Raw genomic sequence first — 26,703 nt, 5'->3', positions numbered from 1 at the left:
AGTCCAATTACCAAAATGCAGGGAAAACAAACCTGATCTCCAATTAAGTTGGGCACCAAGGATTTGTTGGCCAAAGAGTGTTTGAAAGGACTAAGAGAGGCATAAGGCAGGTGCAAAATAGTGGGAAAGTGCATAACTGTACAACAGTTTTGTTGGAGACATCTCTCCATCCCATTGTGAACAGTCACAGCCCAGCTCTTTCTTGCCAGGACTGTTCTGGTAACATGACAACACCACATGTCTCAGGATATGCTGCAAGGACTGAGCTGCACCTCATAAATTCAGCTTTCTTTAAACTTCAGATGAGCAGACAAAGATGGGACTTTTTCTGTGCTCACAGTTACAAGGCAGCTAAATTAAATCCCTGTGACCTGTACTTAAAGCAGGAAGGCAGCAAGAGCCTGAACTCAGCACTGCAAGGAGTAAATTGAAGATTAAAACACAAGCCAAACATTTCAAAGGAAAAAACAAAACAAAAAACTAAGACCAAACACCTGTTCAGGCACAATCAAACCCCACTGAATTCTCGAGACAGGGGAAGGTCACTCCATGGAAGAGCTGTCAAGAACAGATGATTTTTCACATTTATCTCATGCCTTCTGTCAACAAATCAGAGCTATTTCCTGTGCCCCACAACACCCCTGTGAGGTAGGTGACCATTGTATTCTGAGGTAGAAAGGAAACCCTCTGCTCAAGTCTGTGTATCAAACAGAAATCAGGAGCAGAACCCAAAAGGCTCAGCTTCCAGAGATCCTATTCCACCACGAAACAATTCTGGTTTACGTGACCATAAATTCCATTTTTCTAAGAAAAACAAATTAGAAATGTGATGTACAGAAATGCAGGCAGGATATTACAGGATGCTCAGATCAAACTTACCTTACCAGTGCATCTGGTTTGCTCAGCTGGTTATTAGGAATACAATTTTCCATTAAGTCCTTATGTGTGCCTGGGCTCTTGCTGGCACACTTCTGTTTTTTCTCGTTTTTAGTGGATGAGGAGGGGATGCTCCCATTGGTTGCACTGTGACTGCGAGGTGAGGAGTTCACAACTCCACTGACATTTTTGTAATTTTTGGACGAGGCAGTGCATGAGTCCTCTTTTAAGAGGTTTTCTGTACTTCCTACAAGATCATTATTTAATCTTTTACTATTGATATGGTTTTCCATATATTCAATTTCCTGTATTTTAGAGTCTACAGGTTGCAAAATATTGTTATTTATCCCAAGGTTGTGTTTCTTCGCATCCTTGTCCTTTTCTTTCCCTTTTTCTCTATATTCTAGCTCTGGCAACGTTGCAGATATTTTTTTATTGGCTGGAATGCCTCCATTGTGCTGCAGAAGTATTGAGGAATCCATATCAGATAATCCTTTGGCTGCTGCAACACCAAAGTAAAAGAAACCAAAACCTTAGTTCATTAAATCAATCAATACTGTGACACAGAAAGAAAAATCATCAGGTACACGTGAATCACTTCTGTGGAAAACAGTAATTCCTGGGGACTATCCAGGAAAGCAAATCTGAAGCCACGTGGTATTTTAAGACTTTTTTTCTTCATTTCAGGCAGAGAACAGTAACCAAGGGGTTCATTACTCAATACCAGTGCTTCACAGAACACTGACTGACCAGACTAATGCAGCTGCTAATAAAGAACTAAGCAGAGAGGCCATAATTCTCTCCTCCTGTCACATTAGCCACTGCCACAATTATTTTATTTTTGGCTGTTTCTGAGTTCACTGCACTTTCATCAAAACAACACGGGCTAAAGCAGCTCTTCCTTAGCAGGTTCGGTGTGTGTTTTTTCTTTAAATAGCAGAAAATGGAAAACACATTAAGTAATAACTTGCCTTCCTCTGCCTCCCTCTCTTGCCTTTGCAGCATCTGCTGCTCTGGGGGCAGTGCCTGCTGCAGGAGCTGCATGTAGAACTCGTTCTCCTTCTGCACTTCCTTCTGTTTTCTTAAACGCATTTTGTAGCTGACGTAACTTTTAAAGCCAAAGCCCAAAGTCACAACAGGGTAGCCAATACTAAGGAGAAAAAGGCAATGTTATTATTCAAACTGCAACCTCAATAGCAAATTAATAAATTATGCAGCTGGATTACAACTGCTCAGTATTCTTATTAGCTTGTGACAACTGCCCAGAACGCTCACAAATCATGCAGTGTATCCACTACCAGAGGTGTTCCATCAAGGAGAAACATGAAGAAATAAAAATAAATATATATCTGACAAAAATTTTACCAAAGCACAGTCAAGTTGTGTTTTAAACCCTGAAGGTGGGGAAAACTCAGACACAGATGAGCATTAACCATTAAAATCTTCTCCTGCTTTGCTCAGTCACAGCTCTGTGCAAAGTGTGTTTCTCAGAGAGCTGCCAGAATCATTTGCATCTGCCACAACCTCTGCCAGTGATGCCCCTTTGCCCCAGGTCAGACCAGCTGTGGCTGCAGCTCCCAGCTCTGAGGACAAGCCCAAGGGCTGGCATCCAGTCCAGCAGCAGAAAGGCCTTCCCTCACAGCTCCTGAAGTGCTTTGGTAACCTAGTACAGATTTGACTGGTGTTTAAGGGATCTGTTGCACAATGTAGACCACATAAATTAAAGTCTCAGACATCTAATTTATTGGAGAAGTATCACAGGGAACTGGACCAAAGGATTCCAGGACAACAGGACACATTTTCAACGTAGATCAGTGATTACAACACCAAGAACTGTGGAATAAAAGTGCATTTCCTCCAGAGATGGAGACTCTGCAGTTAAGGCTTTTTCCTGAAATCACTTTCACTTTCAAATGAGAGGTTTAATAAACAGTGTTTGTTTTTTAATCTTCTATCATGATTTTCAACCTGAAGATTATTCACAGCTTCTGGTGAATTATTAAATCACTCATGAGAACCTTTCTCAGGGAAAAAGAATAGTGCTTTCTCAAAGAGAAAGAAGATTTTCATAACAATTCCATAAATTATCAGGGAAATTTTTTTTTGTAACCTTTATCATCTATTCACCATGTGAATGCAAAATTTGCACAGTGATGCCAAGAACTTTCAAGAAATGCTTGGAATATCCATGCTGCAAATTCCCTCCAGCTCACAACACTATTCTCAGAGAGGTTACCCTGTGTCCATGTTTATATACTTTCCTCAGGGAATATTTCACAACAGTTGTGCAAGGGGGTAACTGAACAGCCAAACCCTGAACGAAAACAAAAAGCCCTGATTATTAATTCTCCTGGTGAATAAAAGGTTAATAAGAAAAGGAGAAAAAAGACTCACTTACCAGTGTGCTGCAAATGGACGACAAAGGTCTACATGGAAATTTTTTAAATCTTTAAATCTAATGGCTGCTTCAATATAAACAAAAAGTATCCACAGTGATACTGTTGGTAAACACACCCCCCTCTCTGTTGAGAGAAAAAACAGAGAGACACCTTAGTGACATATTACAAGCAGCAAATATTTGAAACTTATTTTTAAAACACTCCAAAAGTCAAGGGAAATTTTCAGACATAAATATATAATTTTAAGAGGTTTTTTATTCAGAATAAAGTGTCTAGACCATCTCTATTTTAGACCAATGTAAACTTTTCTTCCCTTGTTTTATTCCTTTTATAAGGCATCAGTTAAAAAGAACAAATGCACAGCTCATGAAACAGGTTGGTGCAAGGAACACAAGTGGAAGAACCTGCACAAGATGAGATAATGTTACAGCTTATGATCTTTGAGTCAGAAATGGTGAGCTTGGACTCCTCTCTCACTCCAGGCTGGGCACATCTGAGCAGCAGCAAAGTGGGCACAGGGAGCAAACCAGCTGAGAGAGCAGGGAGTGGGCCCAGCACTGGTCACTCCATAGCCAGTCGTGCAGGGAACACTCTGCCACTCCAAACTCTCCATCAGGGAACACTTGGGACACTGGACTGACTTACCCCTCCTGCACTAGTGGGGAGAATGTAAAGCAGTTGTCAAGCAAAACTAAGGCCTTAAACCCCTTTGTCAACAGAAAATGCCTCTGGTGCTGCAGATTTCCACAAATCAACACCGAGAGCTTCATAAAAACAATCACAGAATGGTTTGGGTTGAAAGGGACCTCAAAGCCCATCCCATCCCACCCCTGCCAGGGGCAGGGACACCTCCCACCAGCCCAGGTGGCTCCAAACCCTGTCCAGCCTGGCCAGAGATGGGGCAGCCACAGCTCCTCTGCCCAACCTGTGCCAGGGCCTGCCCACCCTCCCAGCCAGGAATTCCTTCCCAATATTCCCTCACTGCAGGCTCTTGGAAATAAACCAAGTTCTTGATTACATTCTGACACCAACACAGTGTGTGCTGGTTTGCAAACAGGTCTCAAATCTGAAACTGAAAGAGCATTCATTGGAGACCCAGAAATCTTCAGAAATGAAAAACCTACGGGACAAATGGGCAGCTTGAATGGACTCAACATTTCAGCAACACACACAGAGAGTTACAGAATGGTTTGGGTTGGAAGGGACCTTACAGATTCCACCTAAAAAGATCTTAACTCAAAAAGAGCAAGTTCCCATCGACTCAGAGTGTGTAAAAAGAGGAAATCCTACCATTGTCATGAAACTGGTCCATGAGGTTTTCCCTTTAGGGTTCCTAAGCATCAACCCTGAACAACTTCAGAAACAATTTAACATCTTCATACAATTCTAAAAATAACTGGAGGCTCTGTACGTATTTTAAATTGGGCAGCAACCGACTCACAGGATCTTCCACTGGCTCCCACACTGCCATTATTAGGAATGACTAAGTTGTCAGAAAGCTGAGAGATGAGCCAGGCTCCCTGCAAACCCTGGGCTCTGAGGGCAGGGCTAACAAGAAATATTACACAAGCCTCAAAACCCAAAAATTTGGGCAGTGAAAAGTTACCTCTAAAAAAACAAAAGCAAAAAACAGGTTTTATTCCTAAATTTTCTATATTTAGGGAATGGTATATAAGTAATCCATGTATTAAAGCTCAGGCAAACTAAACCACCTCCCCCCAGTTTAACTGACTCACCCAAACCCAAGGATTTATTAAAACAAACCCAAACAACTAAGGAAAAAATGGCAGCAGAAGGGCAGAAGAGTTCTCCATATAAGTCTCAAACTGTCAGGGCAGGCACTGATATTTCCAGCCTTCTCCTCAGAAACTGAATCCAACTGACAGAAAGAGCTGGCTAATACTAATTTAAACTATAACCAGAGCAAATAATATTTTAATATTACTAACTAATAACCAGGACATTAAATGAGTAGTAGGATGAACATAACACTATTTCATGTGTGCTCTGTATTTACTGAATTGCTGCAGGAGAATTTCCAAGTCAGGAAGGGATTCAACTGCTCTCAAATTCCTGTTTATACCCCTTCAGTTACTGATTATTTAAAATGCACCCAGACAAGTATCAAGTGCCAGACAAAAAGCAAAAGAACATTTTTAACTATAACAAAACTGCATTAAAACAAGTGTGGTAACAGAAGAGGGTTTCTGCATGTTACTAAAAGCTGCAAGATAGATTTGAATCAGAAGTTGTAAATAAAGAACAGTGACCAACCTGTGTGCCAGACATACTGTACCCAAACATAAGTGCTGGCAGCAAAGAACAGCCATTGGATTGGTATGAAGAGCAGACAGATTATATTGGATGTGAATGCTACACAAACAAAAAATACTGAAAAGGCCTGAAAGAAAGGAGGGGTGGGGGAAAGAAGAGTGGTTTGGTTTAGTCCAGTAAAACAACCAGTTTATTGGTGGTGATACAACGATTTCAACATAGAAGCACTAAAGTTGTTTATAATCAAGGGGAAAATGGAGCAGTTTGGCCAAGCAAAGTAGAAACGTGAGCAATTAATAGAGAAAAGGTACAAATTGAGGAGTTGTGCCCATCCACTCAGAACAAGCCTCCAAAAAGTTAAATCTATTCCTTATGATTTGTTTGAAGACTTTAATTCACACTGTTGACATAGAGTAGAATCCTGTGTACATTCTCCTTATAGAAAAAAAAACACCCACCAAACCCACTGTCAGGGCCATTTATTCTCTGAAGAAGCAATAAATATCTAAGCTGACAAAAAATACTGTTTTACTTTAAAGAAAACCTATGGCTATACATATAGAGGGGTCTTTACATATATACATATATGGCTATATATTTTATATATATTATATTTATCTGTGTGTATATATAGAGAGTTATATACGTATATATCTCACTAACTCAAACCCAACTTGGGAACTTAAAAGATATTTTTCTACGGTGAAAACCTGACATATATTTCACTTGCACTTGCCACAGGTGAAATACACAGTCAGAGAGGAAAGGCTTGAGCCCAGGGCCCCCCAGGCACTGGAAGGAGCATCATCAGTGCCACGGAGTCACTTGTCTGACAAGGAATATTCCCTGTTCCTGGCAGCTTTCCCTGCAGAGGGGCAGGGACTCTGTGTTCCACTCACCAAGCCCTGGTATCTGAAGGAATCGTAAACACTCCTGATGAAGAGCCAGAATGGCCACAGATACTCAAACCTGAACTCCAGGACAAAATCTGCCAGCAGCACCAGCGCCCACACCACCAGGAACTTCAGGTACAGGAAAGTACTGGGGAAAGAAAGAAAGAAAAAAGGTAATTTCAGGTCACCATTTCCAACAGAGAAATTTACTTGCATCTGTTTTTAAATTACAAGCTCAGGAATAAAAACTGTTGTACATGAAAGGAAATTTCATCCAAAACAATTTAATAAAATAAGTGGGTTTATTATTACTTTAAACTCAGACCTGGTCTAATGAAGTTGAATATTCAACAACATTTATTTTTCAATTAGCTGATAAACAGAAGGCCCATGGTTATTACAAGACATTCAGCAACAATCTCCCTTTAGCTTTGCAAAGTGTTTTACAAAGTGAAGCCTTGTCCACAGATATGGGGTCAGCTGGAAAGTTTCTCTTCTTGCACTTGGGAGCTCAGAAATTTCTGGTTGCTCTCCTGAAGAGGCTGCAGATGGTCACTCATTTTCCACATCTAACACAGACTGCAACACCAATAAATTGGGATATATTTTAAGCCTATAACAATTAGAAAGCCTGTTCTGATACTGAGTTGTCAGTGTTATATTTGAAAATGTCTCTGTTAATGTCAATGGATCCATTAAAGCAAATAACAAAAAAAATGGAGACCTGAGATCAGACAGTCTAACTTCTATTTTTAAAATTATTTCAAAGCCACATTCCCATATTCTTAGTCCTTCATTTCGAACCACTCATGGCTACAGAGCTCAAAAATATTCTGAGCTCATACCTTACTAACACTCCATTCTTCTAAAAAGAAGGAAGCAAAAACTCTTTTCCCCCAAGCCCCAGAGATCCAACGTGTCACTCCAGCTCCCCAATATCTCACTGCACTCTACTGGGTTGTAACAAAAATGGGGGCAGTTTTTCCTTTTAGTGACTTACTCTGCCAACAAAGGCAGGAGAACTTTGCCCTGGAATGTTCACGGAGAAGCTGCCAAGGGTTTGCACTCACAGTGCCAGGAAGGGTCAAGTTTCTGCCCTGTTCATGGACAGGGGGCTTTTTTTAGGAAGTTGTTCAGGGCTTTGGATAAGACACAAAACAGAAAACTTCCATGAAAAGTGCTGGGTACTATTGGGGTCACCCTTTACTGGGGCAATGTAGATCAGCTTAGTGGTGGTCAGAGGAGGCAGAGACAGCTCAGGCTGCACTGGGGTCAGAAGGCTCACCCAAGAGAAAGGACTTGATTTGGAGTAACAGCTTCACTTTTATCTACTCCTGTATCCAACATGCCAGCACACCATTGGTCAGCAGTTCACCTCACACACATGGAGAGATCCTGCTGGTTACGAGGCACCCACATTCTACAGGTGCCTCTCTGGTCCTTAAGGATGGACTCACCAGTCACCTCAGAGCTTAAGGGATCCACACACACTGTCACCCCCACAGGGGACAGCAGAGGTTTAGAATCCCCTGAACTTCTTGTGCAATTGTAACTCCTGTTACTGTCACACAAGGTCAGGTTCCAGACCCCAGGACAGGGAAAACACTTTGATTTCAGGAGAATCAAACATGAATTGCACGTCCCTGAAAGTGACCCTTGTCAACATAACAGGACTGAAAAAATAAAGCAAGAGGCTACAGGGAGCACTTCCATTTAATGGAAACAAAATTAATGACAGACACACTTGGAAAAGTCATGGTACTGATTTTTTGAGTTTTTATGGAACCATTCTCAGCCACTTAGTTAAAAATTACTCTCTGAGAAGAATGAAACTGCAGTATAAATATTTTTAAAAACCCTCAAACCCAGCAAAATAACCCCCAATAAACCCCAACCAACCAAAAGCCACCAAAAAACCCTTAAATAGTCCAGTCTGTCATGGTAGATAAAGGCTGCACATGCTGCTGTCCTCTGTTTATCTGAAGTTTAGATCTTCAACAGAAATCCATAAAAAGCAGCTTCATTCAGAGAATATTTTGACATTAAAGGTGACAGACATTTGGGTACAGAGTTATCACTGTGTTCACATCGACCATGCTGGGAAACTGTACATGTGCAGCTCTTAAAATTTGAGAAAATATAAAAAAAATCACAATCAGGCAATCCTTATCATGCCTGTTTAGCTGGAAAAGCAGCTGTGTTGTGCAGGCACCTTTTCCTGGGTTAAACTGATGGCCATGGTTTATTTTACTGCCACTGAAATCCATGAGGAGACCACATTTTCCCCAGCAAATTCGGGCTGTCAGAACCAACACTTCTCAACTGTTAAGTGCCACTCCAAGTTAAAGCATTTGCTGAGTAAAGTTCTGTAACAGCCATTAAAGTGATTTCTAATATTAAATTCATATCAATCCAAGGGCCATGGTGGCATTTACCACCTTTTAAAGCAGAATTGTAACAATGCAACGTTTGTAATAAGGTTTTGCCAACACTATTGAAGAGGCTACTCCTCAGTCACCTGAATGACTCCAGAGCAATTCAGAATTCCCTGAGTACTGAGGCACAAGAAAGTTACTCCTTTTATAAACGACTCCACCCACTCATGCTGGCCTCAGCAACAAATTCACTGCTGTGCAATGTACTCAGGATGTGAACTGAGCTGTTTGAGTCCACGTGCAGACACTCACAGGAATCAATTGAAAGGCACTCCTTGAATGACTGGGGGGTCTCACATCGGCCCATTCAGTTACAGCCACAGCACTGCAGAGTCAGAACCAAACACTCCAGCCCAGCTTTACACACTGACATTGGCAGCAGGTGCCTCCACAGAGGCCTGTGTGTCCCCAGAAGGTCCCCAGTGCCACTCCCAGCCGGGTGACACCAGCTCGGTGCCCGTGCCACACTCTGCAGGTGGAAGGGGAGGGGAGCCAGCTCACCAATCAATCCCTGCATCCCCCAGCTGTGCTGCACACCCAGGCCTGCCCTTCTGGCTGGCACTCAGCTCAGCAGCTCATGGCCAAGTGAACAGACACCTCTGCAATGAAGGCCTGAATTAGTGAGAGCTGCAATACATTCAGCAGGAATTAAACCCCCAGAGAAACAGGCCCAGGCCCTGGTCTGACAGGCTGGTCCCCGCTGCTATTCTGCCTCATACGGCACCATTCACACCAGATCACATGAACAAAACAACCAACAAAATGTAGCAACAGCCTCTTCCCTCCCTCTGCTTCGTACCAGCCACTTCCGCTGCATCTTTGCTCCTGAATCCCTCGACCCTTCCAGACACGGCTCTGCCCCTCAGTGTGCTCTGCCTGTTCTCCCTCTCATCCCACAGCTGAGGCGGCTCCTCTGGAATCAGCACCAGCCATTTGGTGCCTGGGAACCTCTGGCAGTCACTGATCCCTCTGGGCACATCACACATGTCTCCAGTTTCCATCACTGCTGTGTCTGTCCTCACCCCCAGATAACACTGACCCGCCTGAAACGCTCCCCAACCTCTGCAGGCTTTTTATTAGAGAGGCTCAAATATATCCCATGATGCCAATTATAATTCTGAGTTGGTTCTTAATACAGGGAAAGATTCTTGCAGATAAATACCTAAAATCTGAGTTATCCAATTTTCTGACACATGTCAAAAAATCTGACCTGAGAAAGGTTTAAGGGCAGGGCTTTCCCTGTAAACCAGCACATGGCACCTAATCCTGCAGGGAAATAAAGGAAAAGAAGGAAGGATGGACACATCCACGAGAGGAGCAGGGCACTGAGCAGGGAGGAGCAGGGATTGCAGTGCTGCAAATTCTCTGGAAGGTCAATTGATTGCTAATGTACACTAAAGATAAAGATTTATTCATAACCCAACAGTGGTTGTGCTCCCCCTTTGCATTTTCAAACAAATAATTTTCCTCCTTGGTCTTCCTCCCCCTTCAAATGCCAGATGCCATTTCCTTTTTTTTTCCTCTCTTGTTCTTTGTTCTCTTTTTGCTGCCTCCTGAAACAGATACTGTGTTGCTGCAAGGTAGAAATATTGCAAAAAATCACTAGAAAAGGAACCAGTTATGTACCCCCCACCCAGACTGGTGGCAAATGAAGCCTCCATTCTATCCCACTGTTATCAGGAAGGCCCAAGGGCTGGAGAGGGAATGTTGGCAGAACTGATGGCAGGAGGCACTTGGCAGCCTGACTCATGCAAGGCACCCTGGGGCTGGCAGGGGGGCAAATGGGGGGCAAACGGGGGGCAAATGGGGGCCAAACGGGGGGGCAAATGGGGGCCAAACGGGGGGCAAATGGGGGGCAAACGGGGGGCAAACGGGGGGGCAAACGGGGGGGCAAACAGGTACCAAACGGGGGGCAAATGGGGGGCAAATGGGGGGCAAACAGGTACCAAACGGGGGGCAAACGGGGGGCAAACAAGGGGGGCAAACAAGGGGGGCAAACAAGGGGGGCAAACAAGGGGGGCAAACGGGGGGGCAAACGGGGGGGCAAACGGGGGGGCAAACGGGGGGGCAAACAAGGGGGGCAAACAAGGGGGGCAAACAAGGGGGCAAACAGGGGGGCAAACAAGGGGGCAAACAAGGGGGCAAACAAGGGGGGCAAACAAGGGGGGCAAACAAGGGGGGCAAACAAGGGGGGCAAACAAGGGGGGCAAACAAGGGGGGCAAACAAGGGGGGCAAACAAGGGGGGCAAACAAGGGGGGCAAACAAGGGGGGCAAACAAGGGGGGCAAACAAGGGGGGCAAACAAGGGGGGCAAACAAGGGGGGCAAACAAGGGGGGCAAACAAGGGGGGCAAACAAGGGGGGCAAACAAGGGGGGCAAACAAGGGGGGCAAACAAGGGGGGCAAACAAGGGGGGCAAACAAGGGGGGCAAACAAGGGGGGCAAACAAGGGGGGCAAACAAGGGGGGCAAACAAGGGGGGCAAACAAGGGGGGCAAACAAGGGGGGCAAACAAGGGGGGCAAACAAGGGGGGCAAACAAGGGGGGCAAACAAGGGGGGCAAACAAGGGGGGCAAACAAGGGGGGCAAACAAGGGGGGCAAACAAGGGGGGCAAACAAGGGGGGCAAACAAGGGGGGCAAACAAGGGGGGCAAACAAGGGGGGCAAACAAGGGGCCAAACGGGGGCAAAACGGGGGGCAAACAAGGGGCCAAACGGGGGCCAAACACACCGCGGGCTGCAGAGAGGTGACATTTTGTATCTGTGTGGAAGTGCCAAACTGGCACCAACCCTCACCTCCAGGTTACCAACACCAGCCACAATACTGAGAATGCTGACTGGGTATCTCTGGAAATTTGCAAATAAAAAAGCTCTATCTATGCAAACACACAAATAGATCTGTATGAGATTATTAGTAAATAATACAAAAGAAGCAGGACAGGATGAGCACAGCAAGGGAGACAACAGGACTGCTGGGCCCTGGTATGTGTTGGAAACTACCATGGGAAATACTTGCCAACTGAATATCTGAAAAGGAAGAGAAATGTAAAGAATCCCAGGAAACCTCCCTGGCTACTTATTCAGTGTTGTGGAACAGAATATATCAATTACTGAACCACAGAAATATTAAGTAAAGGAAGACAAAACAGAAAACTCTCACAGTAACTCTGGAAGCTGAAGCACAGGGATATGATCAGCAATCAGCAGTGAGGTGCTGAAACACGAGGCACTCTCAGCCTGCCCCAGGAATTCAGCTGAAAACACCAGTGGCCAAAACACAAAGCTGAAGGAGCCCCAGTGAGTGAGAATCCCTGGCAGAGGGAAGTGACATTCCATGTACCATCAGGCTTGACACAGTAGAACACATTTAAATGTAGGCTAAATTAGATTTGAGACCTGGATTTAAGTTCAAGTCATAAAAGGCAGCTCTGCTGCTTTGTTACAGACCTCCAGGGCAGCTTGAGAAGAAAATGTTTCATCCTGTATAGGAAGCTTATAAAAAAAAAGTGCCAGAATAAATCAGCAGGAAGAATCATTATGGATTTTTAAGAAAAGCCTAAAAAAGCCACATTCCTGGAGGTAGTAATCAACTATTACAATTTATTTGGCTGTCAGCAGAGTCAAAAATCGAGTCCCTGGAAATCAGCCCTGTCAGAATTTCAGTGGCAGAGAGAACCAGGAGTATCTCAAGGGTCATGGTGTCCAGAAATCCTGCCCTTGTGCCAGTGCTGGGTGACTCAGGACCACTTGGAGACAAGACACCCACTTGGCTGCCAGCCCAGGCACTGCCTGGGAGAAAGAGCAATTGACTCTAGAGCTAAAATAATCCTGACTCCAAAGGAACAAGCAGCGTTGAAGGGCCATTCTCAGGGAATCCACCACACAGCACCACCCAGCTGAGGTGACAGCACAAGGCAAAGCAACCACATGTGGAATTCATCCTGAAACTTCAGCAGCCACAGAATCGGTATCAGGTGCCAATAGGACTCAGGAGAGCAAAGCCAAGCAGTGTCAGCAATAAAGCTCAAGGATCTGAAAACAGAGGAAGGATGAGGACTGGGAAGACTGAGGAACAAGCAGCAACAAGTAAACTTTAATTGCTTAACTGACGACAAGCTGCAATGAATACTTTAATTAACAATTGATGTTATTATGTGCACTCTGCCAAAGGTATAAGATGTTAATCATTTCAGCATTTTTCATCTACCCACTGCCATTGTTTTACAAGTGAACAGGCAAAGCTTGTAGCACACACTGTGGAAACAGTAAAAGATCTCAAGATTCCCACCATTAATGTGTTGGATTTGGAGATCCATTGAAAGCACAATTACTTTTAATTATATTAATGATCTTTCCACAGACACTGCAACCCTTCTAAATAGCACAAGTCTTTGCACATAATATGAGAGTGGGACTCACCAGGTTTGTCACACAGCCCCAAATACCTCAGAGCTGCAAACAGGGAGTAAAACCAAACTGAAAAGGAAAATGGGTAAAAAAGGAAGAAAGCAGAAGAAAGGAAAAACAGCTGAGTGGAAGAAGAGGTCTAAAGAAGAACAGGGGCAGCAGCTGTTGAAAATTTGGTAGGGAAGATTGGTCAGGAGTTACTCTGAAAGCATTTATGAAGGGCTGAGGCCAAACAATCCATTTAATTGAGGTAATAAATGCTGGGGAGAGTATTCCAAAGAACCACACTGGAGACTGTGAACCTCAGATCAACTTGTTAAAACCAAAACTTCACAAACTGGCAGAGTCAGCAGTCACAGACAAGGTTCTTCACTCTTTTCAACACAGCCCAGGATTTTATATTTTCTAATTCTGTTCTCTGAGTAGAAATTGTTTTTCTACCACTTCTTACAATCTGCTGCAGATTTCCACATGCCCTGAACTCTGCCAGCAGCACTTCCCTGCAGGACAATTCCCTCTTTGCTTCACCTGCTCCAACACTTCCTTCCCAGATCTCCACTACACTCCCACGTGTCTGTCAGTGGCAGCTGCTTCCAGGGACTGCAGAGGAAACAAGCACGGGAAGATCAGTCTTAATTTAAAAAGCAAACAAAAGTCCTACAAGAGTCAAGTATCCCAATCCTGCTGTTTGTTCAGCCTCAGGCTTTGCTTGTAACACCACGATGGGACCCACTGATAAGTGTATTTACTGGGTTTGTATAAGCTGATGGTGACAATTAAGATAAGCTGAGTAAATAGCTACAGTTGTTACATGACTTTGGACATCTACAGTTCTATGAGAAGTTACCTGTATTTAATCTCTGTGAATTATGGGGGACAAAGAGAAAAAAGGGAAAAAAGAGAAGGAAAGCAAAAGAAACAGGAAAAAGAGCCCCAGTCCATGTGGGGGTACCTCCCTCGGGTTGGAGTTACAGAGCAAAGCCTTCACACTGTTGCTCTGTTCTCTCTGTGGGACAGGACTTTGAAGACACTGGTTATTTCTGTTTATCACAATGCCACGTGAAACAAAGACCAAAAATCCCATTTCTAACTGCAGCATTGAGGAGAAGTTTGCACAAGAAGCCAGAGGTCCCTCTGAGCTGTTCAGTCCTGCAGCAGCTCTGCCTCCTGCTCACAGTCATCACTTGCTGCTCTTCTCATCTTCATCTGCTTTGCCCTCCTGCTCTCACCCACCTTCCCAGCAGTCACCCCAAAGGCACAGGGTTGTGAACGACCTTGGAAAACTAAGTAATTACAAACAATTCCTTATATATTTGAATTGCTGTCCCAAGTCCAGTCACATTGAATATGAATTTCTACTCAGGGGATGCTTTTCTTTACCACTCCAAGCAGCATCTTCTCAAAGCCTCAAAGTCTAAACCAAGACTCTCTCTACTCTCACGCAGAGATTCACTACAAGGATAAGCAGCACACTGGGGCAATTTTATTCCAGTCAGAGCTCACTACCAGCTGTTTCCTTTATGCAAAGTTGGTATCTGAATTGTATGAGCTTGCTCAGGTTTCCAGGCTCTGCACATCAGCCTGGCTGAACTAGAAACAGAAATGGGCCATCACACCTCCTGTACCTTTCACCAGGCAGCTTCAAAGCCTCCTCTGACCCAAACTCCTCTTTATTGACAAATACATAATTACTGGATTTCATACAAACTTTGTCATACTCTGGAGTGTAGAGTTGTAAAATACTCTTCAGAACAGGCTCCCAGCTGTGTTGGCACTGTAGGATCACGTTTTGGTGCACTCTGCATGCAAACACCTGGAAAGCATTCCCTGATTCCAGACACCCAGGAGGTACATCCCACGTGGGTCTCACTCCACTACTATTGCTGTTCTCATTCCACAGCTTAGAGGTGAGCTGGGCCCCTGCTGTGCTCCCACCACCACCGGGCCATCCATCCCTGCTCCAGGCCCTGCTCACATCCCTCACTGCCACACCCCGGGCTCTCACGGGCCTCCCCTGCACACCCCCTGCACAGCCCCTTCATCACCACGTGAGAAACAACTTTCTGAACCTCTGCCTGAGAGGCTGAGCCGCCGGGCCAGATGTTCTGCTGCTCCACCAGCTGCTGACCCACCGCAGCGTGTGGGCGCTGAGCCTTGGCCCCTCTGGGAATGCCCAGGCATGAAACCCACCGAGGAACCTCCCCAGGGAGGCACAGGTGAAGCCGCAGCGAATGCCTCGGAGCTTTGGCACCTCTGGGAACCCCCAGCTGTGAAATCCCGCTGGGAAAACCTCCCCGAGTGGAGCTGCAGCAAGTGACTCTGAGCTCTGGCATCTCTAGGCATGCCCAGCTGTGCCAACCTCCACGGGGAGACACAGGTGAGGCTGCAGCGGGTGGCTCTGGGCTTTGGCACCCCTGGGACAGCCCAGCCACGAGACTCCTTTGGGGAACAGCCCCGGAGCTACAGGTGAGGCTGCCGCGAGCGGCTGAGCTGTGGCACCCCTGGGAAGCCCAAGCCGTGGAAGCCCCCGGGGTGCACAGAGCGGAGGCTCCCGGCCCTGTGCGAACCCCGGGGCGGCTCCTGGCCGCTCCCTCCCGGCAGCACCTTGGCCGGCAGCTCCCCCGGCCCCGCCGGGCCCGGGCGGGGCAGCGCCGGAGGCCCCGGGGGGGTGCCAGGCCGGGGTGGTGCGGGGGGGCCCGGGGCCGGGGGTGGTGCGGAGGGCCGGGCCGCGCCGCCGCTCGGTACCTGCCGTAGATGCCCTCGGTGATGCGGTTCCGCTTGAGCGGCCGCCGCAGTTTGCTGCAGTCCGCGCTCCGCCGCTTCATCCCGCCGGCCCGGCCCGGCGCGGCCCGGCCCGCTCACGGCAACACCATCCGCCCCCGCGGGGGGTTCCCGAGCGCGGGGCCTTTTTGGCGGGTCTATTTTTAGTTTTTTTCCCCTTTTTTGGATTTTTCTTTTCCCCGGGAAACAAAGAAATAAAAATAATTCCTGGTCCGTCCCTCCCCGCCGCGTCCCCCTGCGCAGCCGCCGCACAGCGCCCCGCCTCCCCCGGCGTTGACCAATCACAGGGCTGATCCCGCCGGACTGACAGCGGGTCGGACCAGTCAGCAGCGAGGACAGGCAGACAGACAACCGAACGGACCAATCGCAGCGCCAGAACGTTAGTCCCGCCTCGTGCTGCGCGGGGCACGCCCTCCCCCTTGATTGACAGCCGTGAGAACCAGTCAGAGGGAAGGATTTGTGATTGATGACCTGCGAGCCAATCGCTGCGCAGTTTGCGGCTCCTCCCGCCCACTGTCCTACCGGGCCGGCTCCCGCCCCGCGTGGTGACCGACAGCGGAACTGCCCAATGAAAGAGAGGCATAAAAATATACGGGCAGCTCAGCCATCCCTTCGAAGGGGAAGGAGGAGGGCTCAGGTTCCTCTGTCACCGCAGCCTGAGGTACCGCCCCTCACGCTTGATCGACAAGTCCGTGGCCAATCGGCTGCCGGGGAAGGGACCGGTAAATCTGAGGCGCTGACAGGAGGAGGCGGTTCCTGCGGCCGGTGCCGCCCCCGCCGGAGGGCAGCGTGACTGACGGGCCACTCAGCCAATGAACAGCGCACATAGCAGAGTGACAGGCGATTCCGCCAATCGCAGCGCAGGACGCGGGGCTCCGAAACGGACGGTGGCTGACAGTAGACCAATCAGAGGCCAGGAGGAGCCGGTGTTCGGCCAATGGGAGGGCAGTTCCTAAGGGCGGCCTGTGGGGAGAGGGCGGGCACTCAGCAAGGGGGCGGGGCCGGGGCGGGGCCGCCGCGCGGGGCTGCCGAGTCACGGCCGGGGGCGGCGCCGGTTCGAGACCCGCTGTGGGCTGGGCCGGGCCGGGCCGGGCCGGGCTGGGCTGTCCCTGCCGGGGCCGCCGGTTCGAGACCCGCTGTGGGCTGGGCCGGGCCGGGCCGGGCCGGGCTGGGCTGTCCCTGCCGGGGCCGCCGGTTCGAGACCTGGGCTGGGCTGTCCGAGGTGTAGTTACGGTACTTTCGTCTGAACAGCCTGAGCAAAGAGGGTTCAGTTCAGCAGAAACACCGTGAATTCTCAGGGATGTTCTTCCAGTGCCTGATTTATTAAAAGGAGGGAAAGGGTACAGGCAAATAGTGACAGGACAAGGGGGAATGGCTTGGAAGTGCTGGAGGGCAGGATTAGGTGGGATAGTGGGGAGAAATTCCTCAGTCCCTGGCACGGTGCCCAGGGGAGCTGTGAGATCCCTTCCAGCCCAAACCATTCTGGGATTCTCTGCTTCATAGTATGGATTCAAAGGTTCATAAATAACCCAAAAACATTATCTAACAAATCCTGGTGTCTGTGCATGGGGATACAGTGAATACAGCTCCCACATACCACCCTGCTCATGGGCACAAAGTGCTCCACTTCACTGGCTCCTGGTTCAGAGCAACAACAAGGACAAAACCAAAATCCCTGATTTACCAAAGGGCTCAGAACCCCTAAGGCAGCACGTACTTGTAGCCCCACTGTGGCAACAGGGGTTGATACAGTTCTGAGTGAAGGCAAGGTGGGAATTACAGACTCAGGGGACTGTAGGACTGTGATTTGGTTGGAAATAAAAGTGCTGTTTGTCTGTGCCTTCGCAGTCTGGGAATGCCAAGGATTTCCAGGGCATTCACTGTAGCCGAGTCAGTGGCCACACCACAGGCTGATCCCACAGGCAGCAGAGAAAATGCTGCATCTTCCTCACATGTCCAGGGATTCCTGGTTGTCTGGCACTGGGTTATGTATGAGAAGGCTTGTTGTGGGATGTGGCTGTAGAACTGTAGAATCACACTGAGCATCTCAGCAGGACCTTCCCCACCTTTCTAGGAAGGGATTTGGGTCCCGGGTGGACACCAGTGGCGTAAGCAAATAATTGTTTTGCATAAACTTCAACATCCAACTCTTGGGAGTCCATGTTCTGCTTTCTTGCCTTTTATCTGAGCTGGAGTGCTGAATGGAAGGTGTCCTGAGCCTGGCAGCACTGCCAGTTCGATGTGTCTCCATTAACAAACTCTCCTTTGAGTTCAGTCCGTGTCAGTTGTGGTAAATTTGGGCTCCTGACATGCCACAGATAAGGAACTGTCCCTTGCCAACGCCTCCTGGGCTTTTTATCTCTCTCTGAGTTTTTATTCCTGCCCCCCCAAACCTTCTTTGCTATTGGTTTGAGGCTGCTGGAACATTTTAATAGGAAAAAGAACCTATTAGTGTGTTTGTGCTTAATGTAGTCAAGTGCAGGATGCCTTCCAGTTACCTCAACTTCCGGAACAGCATTCCCTGGCTGATCCTCCTCCTGGAAACTCTGTTCATCATCCGCACCTACTTCCTCTTCTTAAGCCTCAATGGTCACCCCTCTGCACAGGACTCGTACCCAGGTGAGCCCCAGCCCTGCTGGGAGGGAGGGCTGGCCCTGCTCCCTGTGCTGGGCACCAGGGATGGGGCTCAGGGCACTGGCACGTTGGTCAGTGGGAAGCTGAGTGGTTTTCCTGCCCCTTAAACACACCACCTTGCCAGGTATGGTGAGAGTTTATTTATATTGAAGCAATGACAGTGAACCAAGACATAAGTGATGCTAAATTGCATTTTGGTCTGTTTTCTGCTGTCTGTGGGGGGGATCTTGGCCGTGGAGGTCACACTGCTCAGAGTGGAGCTCCTGCGTGCGAAGGGGCCGTTGTGTTACTGAGCAGAGAATTCAGGATGGCAGAACCCTCCACTTGAAGGGGAGGTGGAAATAAATGAAGTTAATACTGTGGAATGAAGGGTCTGAACATAGAGGAGTGTTTTGTGTGCTGACCAAAGGAATGTGCTGGTGGCTGTGCCATGGCCGTGGTGTGTAATGGATTCGTGGTGATGTGCAAGCTGGAGCTGATTCCTTGGGACATTCTTGTGTGACCCTCCCTGTTTTACAGCTGGGAAAACAGGACAAACTTTACCAGCAGTTTGGTGTTTTGCTGTGGGTACAAACCAGCTCAGCCACAGGAGAATATGGCTGTTAACAAGTCCCAGGAACAATTCCAGGCTTACAGATACAAGAGCTTCCATCTTGGACAGCCTTTCCCTCTTATGCAGTCGTGCTGATTTCCATATTAAACTGTTCCTGCAATTTCTATTCCTTCTGCTCTGCTGAGGGCACCATACAGTTTTCTCTTTGTAACTCTTTTCTTTCCTAATGCCCTCAAGGAATGAATCAGCCAGCACTAACTCACAGTAACTCTCCCTGAAAATTCCAACTTAAGCCCTTTAAATTCACCTCAGGAAAAATAAATGTCCAAATTTTCTTGCTAAATATCCTTCATTTCTGTTGTGCCTTGTGACTCATCACCCCCCATCCTATGGCATCCATTCAGATTACTTTGAAAAAATAAATTCAGGGTCAATGTTGTTGGTTTTTTTATTACTTATGGATTGGGAAGAAAGCTCTGGAATTCTTTGCCAGTATTAAATAATAATGGCACTTGAATTTTTATCTGAAAGCTTCTTAGTTAATTGTGATTTTTAATTGATTTTTTTAAAAGCAGGAATCCAGTTTGCATTAATAATTTCACTGCTGTCTTGGTCTTTTCTGTCATGCAGAATTTCAAGATGTCCACCACATGGTGATTTTTGGGTTTGGCTTTTTCCTGATGGTTCTGAGAAGATTTGGGTTTAGCAGCACTGGATTCAACCTCCTGATGATTGCACTTGGTGTCCAGTGTTCTGTGCTGGTAGAAGATTTACTCATTTTCTTTTATCCAGGGGCAAATGAAGGTGTTCTGAAAAGGTAATTAGTTCATGTTAGAATTGGAATAATTCAGAACTGCTAATTGCTCTTTCTGGAGGTTACACTGTGTTGTATGGACCTCTCTGGGAATCAGCAGAGTCATATTTGCAGACATTTCAGAAGCTTTGGCTTTTTAAGTACAATTTACTTGTGCCATTCTTTCTTTACTGGCCTTACTGTCATCCTGATACAGAATTATTTTTTCTTTTCTTTCTTTTCTTGCAGCATAACAAAGGCTGTTGTAAGTATGACTGCTGTGATCATCTCCACTGGAGCTGTTCTTGGGAAGGCTAATCATCTGCAGTTAATTGTGATGACACTTGTGGAATTAATAGTTTTCTATGTGAGCAGATGGATCAACAGGAGATTCCTGGAGGTACTGTAGTGTGATCTCCAAAGACATGGGAGAAGATTTGGTTGGGACTTTGGGATGTTGCCTTTTTTGATGGTTTCTTAGTGCTCTGCTGACAGGAATATTTGTGTATTTTGTCTCTTCTCAGTTAGACCCTGGCTACGTTTTCATTAAGAGATGAAGTCTGATTTTAGGTTTATACTTAAGGACATCAAACTCCAAACCCTGCACCCTCTATATATCCATATCTGCATTTTTGGCCTTGAAGGGTGAGCTGATCTGATGGATTGGCAGTTACCACACAGTGCAAACATCCCCAAACCCTCTGGGTATGGACCGTGTGTTTATGAGCTGCACTGAGCTCAGATGAGTCAGTCTCACACAAGTAACTCAAGCATAAGCTGAGGGACTGTAAAATAAATCACTTATTGGGAAATTACGTGTACAACTATATCAGGAACTGCACTGGAGGCTTCTTGTGGCCTGAAGTAGCTGGGATATTCTGTTGGCACAGGTCGATGATCACCTCAGCTTGATGCACGTGCACCTCTTTGGAGCCTACTTTGGGCTGGCAGTCACATCCTGTTTCCCTGAGCCCTCCCCAAGGCTGGACAAGAACAGGAGCACCCCAAAGTCAGACTTGTTGTCAGTGTTGGGTGAGTCATTGGCTTCAACCTCTCAGTGGGAAGAAGAGGTTGCAGTGAAAGGATTTGGGGGGCTGGCCCCAGCACACTGCAGGGTTTGAATCCAAACTGCAGGTCTGCACCAGCCAGGCACAGAAAGCTGCTTGTGTGCTCTTGGTTTCTGACAATGGGCTGGTGAGTCTCAGCACGTTTCCTACCAGGCACAGGGGCCACTCCTGCCGAGGCTGGGGCTCACTTTGGTTTTGTCAGCCTCAGTGTAAAGGCTGTGCCAGGTTAACTGTTCCTTCTTCGGGTTAACCATTCCCTTTCATAGCCAAGTTGTCCCCTTTGGGCTTGTCCAGGCACACTGGTGAGGAACCTGAGTGCCAAAGGGGGGCTGAGAACTTGTATTTCAGGAGTGCTCACAGTTCCCAGCTGGGGCCAAAGCTGAGCTGTGTTTTGCAAGGTGGTGTACAGAGATACAGAAAGGCAGTCCCTGCCTAGTAATGTAAGTGAAAAGATAAAGGCCTGGTGAAGGGTGGGGGATGTGATACAGGCAGGCACACGAGAAGGGATCTGAGTGAGGACAGGCTGAATGTGTGGCAGTTCCTTCTCTTTTCTTATAGAAGCAATTTGGTTTCTTTATTATCTTGACTTCTGTTGTGTAACTACCACTAGCTGAACTAAGATCTTCCTGCAGGGGTCCACAGAGTCTAATTCTTAGTCAGTCTTTGCCTAGGTGAGGGGAAAAGACATCTAAATCCTGTTCTTTTTTGTTCCTGGAGTTCTTGTTTGCTGGAGAATTCAAGATCAGTATTTTAACCTAACTCATCAAGACACTGTTAAGCTTTCATTACAACTTTAGTGCAGCTTGCTACAGCTGAGTCCTTGCTATTTGGAGTAATTATATTGTTATATCTTGAATAATTCCTGAGATAACTTGGGTAGAAAGAAGCAACTGAGCAGGCAAATTCCTCGTAGTGCCTTTTTGCATCCTGCTCCAGGGGCTGTGTGAAGGGTACTGAGCTCTTCCTCCCTATTTGGACTCATCTTGAGACAATTATTTCCAGGGCTGAGCAGGTACTCACAAAGAGCTTCAGTGGCAACAGTGAAGGACCAGCCAGATGCCAACAGAGCTGTGCCTTGGCCTCTGTTTGGCATTACTGGGGCAGGTTTTGTCAGGGAAGGTGTAGGAGCAGCAGGTGCCTCTGAGGTGCCTCTAAGGGCTGTCTGCTTTGGGAAAGGTTATCCTTTCTTTACAGTTTGGTAATTACAGAGACTGCAAACTGTGGGCCCTCCAGATGTGATGGACTCACTGTGGTTTAGAGCAGTTAATGAGGGTTTCTTGTCTTTGTCTCCAAGGCTCTGTCTTTCTCTGGGTGTTCTGGCCAAGCTTCAATTCTCTGCTGGCTGAGTCCAAGACAGAAGCAATCCTCAACACCTATTTTGCCCTTGCAGTGAGTGCTGTAACTGCCTTCGTGTTGTCTGCTCTGACCTCAAAGGATGGAAAATTCAGAATGGTAAGACATGAGAGAAAATCCCTGCATGAAGAAGATTTTTCTGTTAATCTCAGTAATACACTGAAAATGTAATAGCTGTTCACTAAAAGCAAGTCCAGGCTTTTAATCTGACAGTCATCATAGAAAAACAGCAGTTTGGGTTGGAAGGGACTTTAAAGCCCATCTTGTTCCCCCCCTGCCCTGGGCAGGGACACCTCCCACTATCCCAGGTTGCTCCAAGCCCTGTCCACCCTGGCCTTGGACACTTCAAGGGATGGGGCAGCCACAGCTGCTCTGCCCAACCTGTGCCAGGGCCTGCCCACCCTCCCAGGGAAGAGTTTCTTTCTCATATTTAATCTGAAGCTTCTCTCTTGCAGTTTAAAGCCATTCCCTCTTGTTACTAATAAAAAGTCCCTTAACTCCATGTTTTTGTTGTTCTGTTTTCCAGACTCACATCCACAGTGCAGTCCTGGCTGGTGGGGTCACTGTCAGTTACACAGCACAGAGTATCAGCCACCCCTGGATTGCCATGATTTTGGGGCTGCTGGGCAGTGTCCTCACCATATTGGGGTCTCACTGTTTACAGGTAGGACTCACAACCTGAAGTTGTTTATGTGGAAGCTGCATAAACATCTTTTCCAATGTAGGATACCTCAAGGGTGACTTGTTTTGAAAGGAAACCTGAGGTGTTCTGAGCAGAGTGCAGGAATGTAATTTGCAAATTCTCTAGGTCTGCAATAGACAATACAATTATCAGCTTGTGTTTCTGTGTATCAATTGAATATTTTCTTCTTTGCAGAGTTGCTTTAATCCTCCTCTCAAAATTCATGACACTTCTGGAGTTCATTTCACTTTTGGCTTGCCTGCTGTGCTTGGAGCTCTTGCCCAGGTTGTTCTCTTAGTCATAAGAGACTGGACTAATTCCTCAAGGTACATAAATTCTTTCTATTAAGTAATAAGCTTAAATACTCATTATTGCAGTGTTCCTGAGAAGAGTTCTCATACACACAGGGAGCCTGAGTGTCATCACAGATAAATTGTTTTATATTACATAAGTCAGTAAAAAGGCTTTGAGAGTTGAGCAGACTTTGGATGAAAACTTTCATGTCAGCTTTGGGTCCTCTTTTCTGTCTCTCTTGTATTTGATTCCAAATACTGCAGACACAGGAGATGAAAGCTGGGGATGTGCCTCTTCCAAGACTCATTGTAGCATTTGAGGTGTATTGGGGAGCTTTGTATGCAAATAGAGGGGAGGCAGAAATCAGAGTGCAGCATGAGGGCCTCACCCTTCCTTCAATTCTTGTTTTAGTACCACAGTGATGGTTTCTAAGGACTAAATATGTCCTCTGAAGTCTGTATTCATTTTCTGTCAAGATCTCCTAAAACATCCAACTCCAGTTGCAGAAAGACTTGAAAATATCAGAGTTTTGGTGAGAGGTGTTGATGTAAAATACTGTTTAGATACAGAATCATTTAGCCTTAATGCTAAATTCAGCAAGTGTCAAAGGTGACACTCTTGTTTTGCTTTTCAGCCTGCATTATTTGGTACTTCTTCATGTTGGTGCCTTCTGCCAGACCATCAGTGTTGCCTTGATAACAGGTTTTATTACAGGTCAGTATTGAAACCTGTGCCAGTGATTTCTTGCCTGTTTCCTCAGAGCAAGTTTCTATGGGTAAATTATTAGTAAAGCAGCCATGGCAACATGAATGGCAGGGACTCTCCACAGCCAGCCCCGTGAGGCAGAGATGTGTCCCACCTCAATACCCCAGCAGCACCATCGCTGCAGTGCTGAAGCTTATTTTAACCAATGCTTAACAGCTGCCTTCAAGTGTCACACAGGAGACGTGTGGAGATGAAAATCTGTTTGCATTTGGTATTGTCTTAGTGACAGAAAATGCTCTTTAGGGCTTGTCACTTGTGTTGCTGGTTGGTGTTGATGTGCAGAGTGTCACGAGGTCAGTGGCTGCCCCAGCCCAGCACAGGCCTTGGATCAGGCTGGGCTGGGACCAGCAGGGCTCACGTGATGTTCTGGTTTGTGGCAGCTGCTGCTCATTCTGTCCTGAGCAGAAGAGAAATGGCCTACTAGGCTGATTTTTTCATGCAAGAAGTTACTAGTGGGCTGTTTAATTGAGGTTTACCTAAAGTAATTAATTTTTAATATCACAAGCCTTGATCCTGACAATCTTCTCTCTTTGTGGTGAAGGTCAGCTTGAGTTAAGGGGCTCTCCTGAAGCTTTTGGTTCTGAATTTGTATGTTGATCTGTGTTACATTTGGATACGTGTTCCTAAGAAACCCCCAGTTACACACACTCTTCCCCTTTCCCTGATGTATTTAGGTTGGATATATCTGTTTTTACAAACAGGTTCTGTCTTGAACACCAGACTGCTTAAGGTCACCCCTGTATCAAAGTACTTTGAAGACCAGTTTTATTGGGAGGTAAGTTTAAATGTAAAATTAACTGTGAGAGTAGATTTAGCACCTTGATGAAGAACTCTGGGTATTTGAATTAAAAATATTTAAAAAGGGATATTCCATTTCAAAGTACATTTTGTTTGATGCACAAACACAGGCCTTGGGCACCTTTATGTGCTCACTGTGATGCTGGATCTGAACTACAGAAAAAAGAAATGGATGAAGAAAATAAGCTTCTAATTGTGTTTTCCACTGTGGGTTTTTTGTACAATGCTTTGTTGCATAAAATGTTCTGATATGAGAATGTTTTTCTTCACAGTTTCCCCATTTGGCTGTGGGATTTTGAATGGAGGATCCCAGCTAAGAGTTCCTGTTTGTCACTAGAGAAAATGAATAGCTATGGTGGGTTGAAAGGGCACTGAAATCTCCATTCCAGGCCCACAAAGGCCATCCCAATGGAGATACAGAAAATTAGTATTGAACTCGTTACTCTTCAGAGATTCTCAGGGTAAACTCAGAGATGCAAACTTGCATTGAGTTTTTCTGCTTTGTTGGTCTGACCTTAAATGATGTACAAAAACGTTGCTGCATTCGTGGCTGTGATGGCATATCAAGGGAAATGCTTGGAAACTTTATTTTTAGCTCCCCAGTTTAAAAGCCAAAATTACTTATTTCAAAGTGTAATTTTTCAAGGAGCACCTTCTTACCTAGAAAAGTACTCAAGTACATGTTTTAAGCTAAATTGATTCTGTTGAAGGCCTTGTTAAGCAAGGATTTGATGAGTGAGCTGGGTCAGGGCCAAACTCTGCATCCTGCCAGACAGCTCCTGGAGTTCACTGACTGCTTAGAGACAAATCTGTCGTTACTTGGCTCGGGCTATTTGGAAGTTCAAATGGCAAGAGGTTCAATTGTTCTGCTTGTGGATGGTGCCCCTGAAATCAATTTGGTATTTGCTGTGAAATCTGAGAAGACCTCAGGTCAGTGTCTGTGCAGGGACAGTCTGTGCCACCACAGGGTCAGCTGCCAGCTGGGGGACTGAGGGAATAATCCTCAGAGCTGCCTGGAACCAGTGCCAAGACCCAGTTTGGGAAGTGTCTTACTCCGAGACAAGCAGGGGACTCAGGGCCTGATCACACAGAAGATTCTCTGCAAGCAAACCCTTGTTTTTAAGTGGGTTGTGATCCTTGGTGTTTTTCTTCATTTCAAAAATAGCTGACATAGAAAAACTCTTTCAAAAATGCTTACCTAATAAAGAAGTCAAAATGTGATTGTTTGTATTTATTCAGCAGACTTGTTAGAAATGAGTGAGAAGACACGTGACCTGGAGAAGGCTGTTCTTTGATGCTCACTGCCCTCTTTCATTCAGTGGAGGTTGAGCAGAGCAGATCACTACAGTTACAGAAATGAGACAGGTTTCAAGTAATGGGAAATTACTGGCAGAGGAAGGGCCAGATTTCCTTATTTCTAGGTCAGAAAAGAGCCCCTGACCTGCTGAGTTCATGAGGTGCCCAGAGCTCCCACCAGCCTGGCCACACAGTGTTACCTCCCAGTTAACACCCCTCTCCCTACACCAGTAATTGTGTGATCCAGGCTCAGCTTCTCTTCTTCCTTTCCTTAACTTCCCAGGACCCAACCAAACTGAACTTCTGCAACACAAACTTGTTTTCTGTCTTTAAATGAGTAATATTTTATTCCCTCTCCCTTATCATTGATTTCTTGAGCAACCAGCCTGGGTGAATGCACCTCAGA

At 46.4% G+C, this 26,703-nt stretch overlaps 2 protein-coding genes across 5 annotated transcripts in view; one reads left to right on the top strand and one right to left on the bottom strand.

Moving 5' to 3' along the window:
• Nucleotides 1-16,308, bottom strand: part of MACO1 (macoilin 1) — a 29,057-nt gene extending 12,749 nt beyond the window's left edge. The window contains exons 1-6 of the mRNA XM_071576774.1: nucleotides 16,027-16,308; nucleotides 6,449-6,590; nucleotides 5,550-5,676; nucleotides 3,275-3,398; nucleotides 1,848-2,026; nucleotides 880-1,378 (exon numbers count right to left, since the gene is read on the bottom strand). Coding sequence (XP_071432875.1) covers nucleotides 880-1,378; nucleotides 1,848-2,026; nucleotides 3,275-3,398; nucleotides 5,550-5,676; nucleotides 6,449-6,590; nucleotides 16,027-16,106 — 1,151 coding nt within the window. The 5' untranslated portion in view covers nucleotides 16,107-16,308. The remainder of the gene's footprint in view (nucleotides 1-879; nucleotides 1,379-1,847; nucleotides 2,027-3,274; nucleotides 3,399-5,549; nucleotides 5,677-6,448; nucleotides 6,591-16,026) is intronic.
• RHCE (Rh blood group CcEe antigens) lies at nucleotides 15,574-26,222 on the top strand. Of its 4 annotated transcripts, none has more exons than XM_071576776.1 (11): nucleotides 15,574-15,658; nucleotides 18,535-18,681; nucleotides 19,880-20,066; nucleotides 20,292-20,442; nucleotides 20,933-21,074; nucleotides 22,404-22,561; nucleotides 22,989-23,126; nucleotides 23,340-23,470; nucleotides 24,073-24,152; nucleotides 24,905-24,978; nucleotides 25,274-26,222. In XM_071576776.1, the coding sequence occupies exons 2-11, from the start codon at nucleotides 18,546-18,548 to the stop codon at nucleotides 25,298-25,300; spliced, it is 1,224 nt and encodes a 407-aa protein (XP_071432877.1). In that variant the 5' UTR covers nucleotides 15,574-15,658; nucleotides 18,535-18,545; the 3' UTR covers nucleotides 25,301-26,222. The 4 variants fall into 4 exon arrangements, with proteins under 4 accessions (XP_071432877.1, XP_071432879.1, XP_071432878.1 ...); XM_071576777.1 differs by lacking the exon at nucleotides 15,574-15,658 and adding an exon at nucleotides 15,686-15,747; XM_071576775.1 differs by lacking the exon at nucleotides 15,574-15,658 and adding an exon at nucleotides 16,582-16,723.
• Nucleotides 26,223-26,703: the final 481 nt, after the last annotated feature.

Source organism: Pithys albifrons, chromosome 24 (genome assembly GCF_047495875.1).
Source record: "Pithys albifrons albifrons isolate INPA30051 chromosome 24, PitAlb_v1, whole genome shotgun sequence".
NCBI classification, from domain to species: domain Eukaryota; kingdom Metazoa; phylum Chordata; class Aves; order Passeriformes; family Thamnophilidae; genus Pithys; species Pithys albifrons.
The sequence above is the reverse complement of the archived record's forward strand: the minus strand, read 5'-3'. Positions and strand labels throughout refer to the sequence as shown.